Below are 12,193 nucleotides of genomic sequence, written 5' to 3'. Positions count from 1 at the left end.
AAGAAAAGGTTGAGTTGTTGAAAAACTTTCAATACTTTTACTTCAAAATGGAAGGTTTGATATTGGCCTATAATTGCTCATTAGTGACGTGTCTAGATTGTTCTTTTTTAAGAGTGGCTTGATGACTGCAGTTTTCAGGGCCTGTGGGAAGATACCTGCGAGAAGGGACCTGTTTACAATCTGTAAAAGATCTGATGCCAGACAATTTGAAACATTTTTTAAAACACCCGTTGATAGAATATTAAGGCACCAGGGCGAGGTTTTCAGATGTTGTACAATTTCCTCCAGGTTTTTATGGTTGATTGTATGAAATGTTGTCATACTGGAATTTGTTTTGCCTGGACAACACATATCCTGGACTTGATATGGAGGACTGTTAGTCTAATTTTCTGCATTTCATCTTCGAAGAAGGAGGCAAAATCATTACAGGCCTTGGTAGAAACAAGGTCAGATGCTACTGGTACTGGAGGGTTAGTTAACCTATCGACAGTAGCAAGCAAAGCACGTGAATTCTTATTGTTTCTGGTGATAATGTCAGAAGAGAAGGATCTCCTTGCATTCCTTAGTTTCAAATTATAAGTGCAAAGTCCCTCTTTATAGGTGTTACAATGGACCGGAGATTAGTTTTTTCGCCACCTTCGTTCAGCTTTTCGACACTCTTTTTTTTTTAAATTTCTCACCAGTATGACATTTCTCCATGAAGATCTTTTATCTCCAGAGACAACTGTGACCTTAGTGGGAGCAATGGCATCAATAACATTTGTAATTTTACAGTCGAAATTATCTACAAGCTCAGTGACTGAGACCTCATAGAGGGCGGGTGTGAGGGAGAAAAGCTGAATGAATGATTCACTGGTGTTTTCAGTGATACATATCGTTTTCTGATTATCTTTGTTTGGACACTTATGGGCACCAAGATAGTGCCATTAAAGAACTGATTTATAATACCCTATTTTTTTGCATTTGTTTCTTTTCTTTTCTTTTGGCAGATAAACAGTTATGAAAGGTGGTCATCTGTACCTGTCTTTCTATCGTCACGCTGGCACATCACATCACCCCTCCGCCCACACACAAACACACACGGGGGTTATGAGTCATTCACAAAGACTGTGGATAAAATCTCCTCCATCACAGTGTACCATGAACAAACTTGGAGACCTGGGCATCAACACCTCCACGTGCAATTGGATTTTGGACTCTCTTACCAACAGACCCCAGAATGTTCGATCAGGCTCCAACTGCTCCACGTCCATCCACACTCAACAACTGGTGTACCACAGGGCTGTGTGCTGAGCCCGTTTCTCTACTCCCTTCACCTCCGACGCAAGCCGTGTACGAATCTATTTCTCATCAAGTTTGCGGACGACACTACGGTGATTGGTCTCATCAGCAACAACGATGAGACTGCCTACAGGGAAGAGATCCAGCACCTGGCACATGGTGCTGAAAATAAACGCTCCTCAACACCACCAAACCCAGGAGCTCATCGTGGACTTCAGAAAGGAGCCAGAGGCAAGCACGACACCATCCACATCGATGGAATGGCTGTTGAGCGGTCTCCAGTTTCAAGTTGGGGATCCACATCTCGGCGGACATGTCTGGTAACCAAACACCTCCTGCCTGGTCAAGAAGGCTCACCAGCGCCTCTTCTTCCTGAGGACAAGAGGAGAATCAGCTTTCCTCAACTATCCTGGTGAACTTCTATCGCTGTGCAATAAAAGCATCCTGACAAAATGTGCAACAGTGTGGTATGGGAGCGTGTTCTGTTGCAGAGCGCAAGGCACTGCAGCGGGTGGTGAAAACCGCCCAGCGCATCACCGGGACCCACTGCCCGCCATCGAGCACATCCAGAGGAAACGCTGTCTGCATCGAGCTCGCAGCATCCTGAGGACTCCTCTCACCCAGCCACAGACGTTTTCTCTCCTGCCCTCCGGCAGGCGTTTCAGGGTCCTCCGGACCAGGACCAGCAGACTAAAGAACAGTTTTTTCCCCAGAGCTGTCTCTTTATTGAACTCTAATCCTCATTGATCCCACTCCCCTCATATACGACAGACCTCCTCTCCCTCCTACACCTGCCTCCATTTTGTTATCTGCAATATTATAATGTTCATCTGCAATGTGACTGTTCTATAGTAAAGACTGTTTACATCTGATCTTTTGCACTACTACCTTTTTGCACTACTTACATTTCATTTGCACTGCTGACTGTTTATTTTTACAGTACCAATGTTACATTTACATCCGCACTACCGTACTTTAACTGTAATATGCAATTACTTTCCACCACCTTAATTCGGATAGTTTCTGCCAAACTTTACTTATTTCATTAGTATTTATGTCGTTTGCACATATCTGTAAAAAATTTGCAATTTAGTAATATCCACCAATTCCTAGCTGTAAATCTTGCTCACAATACCTGTTATCTATATTTTGTATTAGGACAAACCCATCTGTAAAACTCTGTTTATAATAGTATTCTTTTCTTATTATCATTACATATCCATGTCTTGCACTTACGAACCATTGTATATCCTGCACTTCTGCTATTGCACTTCTGGTTAGACCCAAACTGCATTTCGTTGCCTTGTACCTGTACATGGGTAATGACAATAAGTTGAATCTAATCTAATCTAATAAAATAAATTTAGAGAGCTACTCAAAGGGTCAGCTAATTAACAGACATAAGACAAGAGGCATTTGCTATCACAATCAAATTTGTGGCTGAAGTCCTCCTGGCTAACTAACACAGCTGCATCCACTTATTACATAAGTCCAGTGGACCATGTAGTATAGCCATCAAAGCAAAGGCCCAGTCACCCACTAATAGGGTTTTCTGGAAAACTCCCGGACTGTGTGGGTGGAAGGTCAGTACCTATGGGTCAATTACTGCAATATAACAGTGGTGCTCAAAAGTTTACATGCCCATGTTAAGTTGACTAAAAAGAGGAATAAAAAAATCATGTTTTGGAATTTATTTTAATACCTTAATTAAAAAATGAGGTAAAATCCAACCTTTAAGGACACCAATTTCTTTGTGAAGATAACGTATTGTAAATATAAATGTTCTTATTTAAAATACAGGGGGCATAAGTATACATACCCCTATGTTAAATTCCCATAGAGGCAGGCAGATTTTTATTATAAGGCCAGTTATTCCTGGATTTAGGATATTATGCATCCTGATAAGTTCCCTTGGCCTTTAGAATTAAAATAGCCCCACATCATACATACTCTCACCATGCTTAGAGATAGGCATGGTTTATCAGTTAGACTAATACCTGGTTTGATTTGCATGAGAGAGATTTTATAGAAAGTACCCAGCCTATCTCTAAGCATGGTGAAGGTATGTGATATGGGGGCTATTTTAATTCTAAAGGCCCAGGGAACTTTATAGGATGCATAATATCCTGAATCCAGGAAATAACTGGCCTTTAATAATAAAAAATCTGCCTTCTATGGGAATTTAACATAGGGGTATGTATAATTTGCCCCCTGTATTTTAAATAAGAACATTTATTATTTATAATACGTATTCATTCACAAAGAAATTGGTGTCTTAAAGGTGGATTTTACCTCATTTTTTAATTAAGGTATTAAAGTAAATCAAAACATGATTATTTATTCATCTTTTTAGTCAACTTAAGCATGGGCATGTAAACTTTTGAGCACCACTGTAATACCTCTCATCATTATCCAGGCAGGCTCCCAATCAGGAGGACATACTTGTAGTGTCTGTAAGGAAGAAAAACAGCAGCAGTCCTCAGTTGATATTCCTTTAGCTTTCCTTTTTCTCACTTCAACTTTTTTTGCTCGACTTAAAAGCCACATCTCTGTGTACCGTTTATGCAGACTTACGGCCATACAACACATGAGTTTCAAATAAAGCCTGTGAAGAAAAACGTCCTGTTCCCAAGCTGCCCCTGCAGTTATGTATTCCGGTGGCCACTTGTGCATTATCTGTCTATCTTTCACATTTCAGAGTGTGAAAGGGTACTGAGCTCTCAGCAGCACCTTTCAGGGACACAATTAGAAGGGAACTGGTAAGACAGATGGATCACAATCATAATTGAGAGCGTGGAGAGTCCATCATCCTAGCTGTAATGCATCTGCTTTGTCTTCGGCATAAACCACAGATGAGGTAAGAATGTGTCTTCCCATACAGCATGTCTGTAGAATTACAATATCTGCTTACAGTGATGAAGAAAAGCGTAGATAGCCTGATTTTATTATTCCAAAGCAGATGGTGAAAAATCAGACATGCAGCTCAGTGACCTTCATGTTGCTAATCTAACACTGCCCCTACATTGATCTAACATTCACACCTCACCCCTCACAGAATATGCATGACTCCAAATGGGGCCTGTGGCCTGCTTGCTTTCGAACAAATCACCCCGACATGCAATTACCTCCCGCTCTGGAGTTATTTCTTTCCTGTGGATACGACAGCCCTTTCATTTGAGTCCGGGAATTAAACAGGTTTCCAGGTTAATTAATTTGACAGACAAACCTCATTGTGCCTAGTGTCAGCCCAAAAGGAAACCTTATTGCCTCTTGTTCTGAAGGTAGATTTTTTATTGTACTTTGATTCTTCATTCTTTAAAGGAGCACACAGTGCCAGCCCCATAATTGACTTGAAGAAGACTGCATCGAGCAGACGTGTTATTGAATGCTTAAAACAAAAGCTCTGGTCTCTCATAGGAGCCTATCATTTATCTAGTGGGATGCATTGAAATGTAGTGCACCCCTGGCATATGGAAACCGTGGCTGTATTTGTTTGTTTGGTCAGCTATCTATTGAACGTAAACCTCTTCTAGGATACATTCAATCCCCTCCTTGCTTGTTGCTTCCTGCTTCATCCCATGGTGAAATTGAAATGGAATTTCTCTGAGTGTGTGTTTTTGTGTTCACGTGACGATGTGAGAATGAGGAAGAAGAAAAAGGGAAGATCCAAACCAAAGTGCAATCTAAGTCTAAATCACACAGCCTCCCCGGGGGAAAAGACCCCTCTTCCTGGGGTTAGTCAGTGAATTAAATCACGATGAGGGCCCCATTTTTCAAAAGTAACCTTTCCGTTGACAGTGTAAGTGGGAGTCAGGCTTTCATCCGCAGACTCCTAGCAGTGGAATTAGTGTCGTGCATAGTGACACCAGTCTCTCAGGGTGTCATTTGAAGGGGCTGTTGCAGCATTTTCCAGGTCTGTCTGCCTGTCTCAGTGCCCTCACAGCGGAGGAGGCCATCTGCCCCCATCCCGTCTCACATACCTCATTTCTTTTCTCAGCAGTCTCTTCCCAGCAGTTCCCACACAGCGCCCTTAAATGTATTTTCGGTGCAGCTCATGAATGTTGGCCTTGACTTGCTACTTGTGCACCAAAAATCACATTGACATGCTCGGAGTTGGACATGCATGATTTGCCTCTTGAAAGATATTCATGCAAAATCAGTGCAGCTAATGGAGCTAAATACACTACATGGCCGGATTAGGCTTGAATGAATCTCTATTTAACTTAATTAATTAGAAATTTGTCCATCCAAGCCTGTAATGTCAATAGGACATGTTTCAATTAGAGCTGCATCGCCTTTTCTAATCTTTTAATTGAACAGAAACAAATGGCATGAACATGTTCATAAAATGGGATTCTATGCCTCGTAATCATTTTCAAGATAAAGCAACTCTCAGAGGCTGTTTATTACTCAATGATCAAGCAACTTAACTGACTCATCCTATAATCCATTCATTGTTTCCTGTTTCCTGTTTGTTGTTTCCCAAGGTGCTGCTGTGATTTCTAAACAGCAGCCCTGTGGATGTCATTGTTGGGTGTGTGGTGGCTGGTTTGGTGGTTTATTTTTAAGGTTACTTGACGAGGAGTGCTCAGTCAACACCTTTTCTTACACTGAAACCCACTGAATGAATACTGTAGTCGTTAGTAGAGCCTAACAATAACACAGTTTTAATATGAGACTTGAATTACACAAACCTACACCTTTTTTTAATTAATGCCACAAATTGCCAAGTGAGTCCCTGGCTAATGCATGCCCACTAAAAGCAAATTATCATAATCTGCTTGTTTGTAAAAGCACCATCTGTGCAATTATATAGTTTGGTGATGATAGTGTTTTGTTAGGAAAATGTGAGGGCGCCTTGTTCCTAAAGGTGTGGTTAATTCTCACCAGTCTGTGTGCCAGAGTGTGTGCCAGCATGAGGCGTGTTTGTGTGTGTGTGTGTGTGTGTGTGTGTGTGTGTGTGTGGGTGGTGTTGTGTGTGTGTGTGTGTGTGTGTGTGTGTGTGTGGTGTGCGTGTGCGTGTGCGTGGTGTGTGTGTCTACGTGTCTGTGTGTGTTTGTGCGTGCGCACACAGGATGAATCCGGAGTGTCTTCAGAAGTAGGGTTGCCTGGGAGACCAGCCTGGACCCCTCCAAACGTGTCTGTTCTCTTCATCGCTCTCTCTCTCTCTCTCTCTCTCTCTCTCTCTCTCTCTCTCTCTCTCGCTCTCCCCTCCGTTTTAATGGTGCATCAGTAATGAATCCAAACTATTTTAGGAAAAGCACTTTTAGTCGGCGGGTGCAGCCCCCTTACGTACAGCTCTGCTGTGTTTCATAATGCCACAGACTGTTTAGCTTTCCACTGCCAACATCACAAGAATAGAGGAAAAAAAACACTCTCATACTGTTGCGCGCGCGCGTGTGTGTGTGTGTGTGTGTGTGTGTGTGTGTGTGTGTGTGTGTGTGTGTGGTTGAGTGGGATAAAGGAGGGAGGGGAGAGGTATATAGAGAAAAAGAGATTAGGAATGCGCACTGAGAGACACTCAAATGAACAATTGTCTCACGAATCAAGTATATACGTGCATTTCTTTGCCTTGTTTACCTTCTCATTGAACTGTCTGAAGACAACTTCCTGAAAACCTTGCCATGAAGTGATGCTACTCTTTTTTTTCTCTCTGGCCAGCTGAATGACGTCTCGCAGGGAAAGGGGGCTGAAAACTCGGCGCACAGAGTGAATCCCTCGCTGTGACTCATTCATTTTGTATAAATGCGAGCGGTTGCGGAGACCGAAAAAGAGCCGGGGCGTTAATTAGCTGGGTTTTTCTTAGTCCTCTGCTCAGTGAACACACATTTGAGTGCTTAGCCTGCTACTCGTTTTCTTTCCTTCTTTTTTTTGAGTCTGTGGAGATGATCTGCACCCCTGGGAGACAGACATCACACCGACCGAGCCATCCCTGCGCTCTCGTGGAGTTGGTCAGAAGAAGAATGTCACCCACTTCTGCCGGTCCTAACATCTAAGTATTGATTTTGAGAGCTAATTCCTTAACATTCACCAAATTTTATTTGGTAGAATTGGCGCTTTAGATTGTGAAGATTCTCAGCAGCGGCTTCATTGCGTTTCGCTCTTTGGATTCAGCATACATGGACAAAATTAGGCCAGTTCATCAGCGCCGGGTGATCATCTTCTTTTGCTGATATTTTCTGTCTAATGGATGTAGCCTCTCTCTCCGAGGGAACTAAATTACCGTCAGGAGCTTCACGATTCAACAAGCTGCACCGCTCACTCCTGGCAGCAAAGCAATGGGCGCAGTTTGTCTGAGCCCTCTACTGCGTCTTGGTTCCTCAGTCCAGCTTGTTGAATCTCCTTGCTGACAAGAATGGGTTCGTTTTAACAAACTTCTTCTTCTTATATTTGGTTCTATCTTCGGCGGATTGCAGACTCCATCTTTCCTAAAAGTTGATCATGGCTGGTGCTGGTTTGTGCGTGAAGCTGAGCACTATGTTGAGAGTGTTTTGGATCATGAGGACTGTGGTAGATTTTGCGCTGCCTCAGGAGACTTATGCGCCCCATTCAATACGGACTGAGGGGCACCTGACCCTCGGTGGACTCTTCCCGGTGCACGCTAGAGGGGCCGACGGCACGCCGTGCGGGGACCTCAAAAAGGAGAACGGCATCCAGAGGCTTGAGGCCATGATGTACGCTTTGGACCAAATTAACCAGGACGAGACTCTCTTACCCAACATCACCTTAGGCGCCCGGGTGCTGGACACTTGTTCGAGGGATACCTACGCGCTGGAGCAATCTTTAACTTTCGTTCAAGCCCTGATCACGAAGGACACCTCCGACGTGAGATGTACTAATGGGGAGCCACCGGTGTTTGTCAAGCCTGAAAAAGTGGTGGGAGTCATCGGAGCCTCCGCGAGCTCAGTATCGATTATGGTTGCCAACATCCTACGCCTCTTTCAGGCAAGTCTTTGAGCCTGAGCGATAGTTTTGTGGCTTTAAAATAGTGTTTTCACGGCCACAGTGTGTGTAAGCTGCTCCGCTTTGTATGGAGGAGTGAAAGTGTTGAGCCTCATTGCTACCCACCCAGTAGGCTACCGGGAAGCAGATGAGAACAGGAATTCCATATAAGTAGTAACAACAAAAAGCATTTTCTCACAGGGAAAAGATCAAATAGTTTAACAAAAATCTACTATTTTTAGGTGATATCATATAATGTGCGTGTTTTTTTTGTTCGTCTTGATGCATTTTATGGCTCATTTTCACCTAGACTTCTCTTCATCTTGAAATATTGTAACAAAGGGAAGGCGAAGTGAGTTTGGGTGATTTCCCCCTCCAGTTCGCTGTGTGAATGAGACAGCTGAGTGTGCTATTGCTTGTCCCCGGTGGTGCTGAAAGAACAGCTCCCGTCTGTTCCAGTCTCACTCCAGAGTCTGGATGAGTGGGCACTGACAGCCTGACACAATCACACCCAAACTCAACAGCCCTCTCCTGAGAATAACAGGCCTGCTTCATGTGATTGCACATGATTAGGCTATATGAGCCTCTTGTAAGGAGAGACTGCAAGCATTTTTATGAGTTATTTTGAACCTGAAAGCTTTGATTTATGGTGCAGTTGGCTTGCTTTTATCTACAGGGGGCTCTTCTTCGAAATGAGCTTGTTTCAAACTCTTTGCACCCTAATTGAGCTCGATGGCGTCGAGTAAATGAAATTAATTTGCACCACTAATTCCTAAATGAGTTAGCTGGGGTTTATGAGAACACATCTCTATTCCTGTTGGCTGAGAGTCGACTGATAGTGTTTGCCCACTGCTGGTGCTGCAGTGGAATGGGAAACACAGCAGGGCAGCAATACAACAGATGAATTATTTAAAAGTCATGTCTATAGCAAAATATCTAATTACTTTGTGGATGCTTTTGCTAATGTGCAAACATCTATGCAGTTTTTTTAGTGTGAGGACAGTTGTATGGCTCATCAAAGCTGTAGTGTTAGTGCTAATGATTTGTGGTTGCAGACTGGAATTCACAGTCTTGTCATCTCGTGTTTTGTTTCAGTTCAATTAGACAAACCATAGGGCCTGACTGTAAGTAGCTGGCTAACTGCAACTGTAAGACCATCAAAGTACTTAACATGCTTTTAGCCCCCCTCTTCCTTTTCTTTTCACACACACTTACACATGCAACGTTCTTGTTTCTCTACAGCATTCATCCTTGGGGTTTTTTGCTTCCATTGGCTGGACAATTACACTGATGGTCCCAACCGCAACCTTCAGCTTGGCTTTGGTCCCTGTTCACTCTTTGTAGGCTGAGTTAACAAATACGTTTTTTTTTATTATCCAAGTTGGTAAAACCCTCCGGTGATACTTTGAAGCATCCTCAACACAGTTGTTATTTGTTGCAGAGAGCAGTGGGTTGTAAGACCTTTTATGTTTTTAATGCAACATTATGCATTTCGGAAATTCAGAGGGTTTAAGGGGAGAGAGATGCTTTTATAATTCCCTTTCCTCTGCCCTCCTTACACCAGGTGTACTAGCATGTCTGTAATTGTAAAGCTGTGGGAGTGTAGGTGTAGTCCATGTGGGATGCTGCATTGGAGCTTGAGCTTGAAGAATCTGTGAATTGAACAACAGCTGTCGTGAGTTTTAGTCCGAAACTCTGTATTTCTTCACCTTTCCCTAAAGTGTTGCCAGAAAGGTGCATTTAATCACCACTGTCAAATCTGCACAAACCATTAATTTAGTCAGAACCTGTTTGCCCTTCAGCACATTTTTTTTCTTCCGGTGGCACCAGCAGTGATGATAGCACTGATTATGAACGATGATAAATTAAATGTGAGGCCACATGATACTGTATAATCAATACTTACCAGAAATCAGAGCTCCCAGCCCATTTACCCTCATTATGTTTACAGCATTTGATTAGCGTGTGGCAGCCATTACAAGTTTCTGAGATTGTTTGTAACCGCAATCCATCAAGTATCAAATGATCAAATGATGAACACCTGTTTAGTTATGATTAATGAAGCAAAGCAGATTTCTTTTCTCATATCAAAGCAAAAAAGGGCTCTGTAGAAAGCAATTTATTTTCCTTGTTGACTGAAAGCACATTTGATTATGGGATGTGCTTCATAAGCAATCTAATGGACTTTGAAGTGGTCTTAATCTTTGCACTTTGAGCTTTAGGTCGATGACCTCTCCCTGAGCTGTCCTCCTAGCCTACTTTGTTCTCATTGAATATCTTCAGGGCATTGTACATCTCACTCCTCTGATAAATGAACCATCAGGGCAATTAAATAGTGATTGTAGATTTTATTGCTGTACGCTAAATATCATGGCTGTCTATTCAGGACATGAGTAGCTGCTGAACTGTTAATGCTGGGAAATTGACATGAGGGATAGATTTTTCTGGGGACCTAGGAGGGTTGATCAATACTGTTGCCATGGTGAGGCCGATTTGCTGCTAAGATGTTTTTATTTCACTGACTTTCATGCTGTGTTGGAAATGAGAAGCAACAATGCCACAGCAGGGGCAAAAATCAATCAGTCAAACTTTTGAATTCTTACCAGGAGCTATGATGGTGTGCACCTTTTGAAAAACCCTCCAATCCTTACTGTGTAGCTCATGAGCACCCAGTCATTCTTGGGGAGGATGACACTGTAGATGAAAAGTCTGGGCAACTTTGTTCATTTGTAAGTCCTGGCCTCTTGAATGAATCATGAAATTGATTTTCATCCAGATGACATTTACATCAGGGTGTGTAGCTCGCAATTCTCTGTCGCATCTCTTTTCTCAAAGACCGAGGCCAAACTTTGTATTGAATGCAGGTGAACTCCGTCTTGTCCTCCTGTCTGGGGAAGCGGCCCCTTCAGACTAGCTGTCTAAGTGAGGCATTGACGTCCTCTGCTCTCATAGCCCTGACAGGCCTCGGTCGGCTTTTTATTTCTTCTTTTTTCACAGAATCATCACTGTGATTGATTTGAAGGAGATTGAAGCCTTGCAGTGGATCTATTCAGCCGCCAGTGCTAAAGATCGACCCCACATTAATATGAAGGCTGTGTGTTTGTGTTATGTTAAAAACTCTCAAAGTGACACACAATAGGAAAGGTTAATTAGGGCCCAAGCACCAACATTGTTGTTCGGCAAAGCATATGTATCATGTCCAAACTTACAAAAAAGCTTGTTGAAGCCAAACCCTTAACCCAACCAGACGTAAGCTATATTAAAATGAATCCGGAAATGATGGATGATTTTGACATTTTTGCAGAGTTCTTTAACATACTTCTCAGACTAAACCCAATCAACTTCAAAATCAGTCAGAACAATCTACAGACCTTGAAATTGTCCAGTTTTTCCCAAATTGGACAAAAATGCTTAATTAGAGAACAGGCCTGAGAGCATGTGCAAGTCAATAATGAGTTATAGTCATAGCGCCACCTACTGGCAACAGGAAGTAAACACTGACAAAAATCAATTTACCTGAAATTTAGTTGTTTAAACATGATATACAGCAACATGACGTATAAATTGTGTGTTCTCTAGCGCCGCATAGTGAACACAGGAAGTGGTGCACAATTTGCAAAAAATGCTATGCACACTAAGGAGAGAATTAAGTCTAAATCTGGCGTGCAGTGTGCGACGGTCATGGAAATACACGACCACATTGACTAGGAGCCGCTGGATCCCCCGACGTGCACGGAGTGCGAGGGCCTGTTCGTCACTGCTTGCAGCTTTAATTTTGTCTGTTTTTTTTAAAGACAATTGTTTGTACATTGATTGATGTAGTACCGCATGCCAATTAGTCACATCTCTAGCACTGTTCTCAGCCCCATCGTAGGAGACACGGTTGATATGTAAAATACCAAATGCAGCACCATATGATTAGACACACACACACACACACAGACACACACTATATATATATATATATATA

At 42.6% G+C, this 12,193-nt stretch overlaps 1 protein-coding gene across 2 annotated transcripts in view; it reads left to right on the top strand.

Moving 5' to 3' along the window:
* The first annotated feature begins 6,778 nt into the window (after window positions 1–6,778).
* The window catches only part of grm7 (glutamate metabotropic receptor 7), a 63,599-nt gene continuing 58,184 nt past the window's right edge, over window positions 6,779–12,193 (top strand). For both annotated transcript variants that reach the window (XM_032521911.1, XM_032521912.1), the window contains exon 1: window positions 6,779–8,226. In XM_032521911.1, coding sequence (XP_032377802.1) covers window positions 7,723–8,226 — 504 coding nt within the window. In that variant the 5' untranslated portion in view covers window positions 6,779–7,722. The remainder of the gene's footprint in view (window positions 8,227–12,193) is intronic.

This window comes from Etheostoma spectabile, chromosome 7 (assembly GCF_008692095.1).
Source record: "Etheostoma spectabile isolate EspeVRDwgs_2016 chromosome 7, UIUC_Espe_1.0, whole genome shotgun sequence".
In the NCBI taxonomy this organism is placed as follows: domain Eukaryota; kingdom Metazoa; phylum Chordata; class Actinopteri; order Perciformes; family Percidae; genus Etheostoma; species Etheostoma spectabile.
The sequence above is the reverse complement of the archived record's forward strand: the minus strand, read 5'-3'. Positions and strand labels throughout refer to the sequence as shown.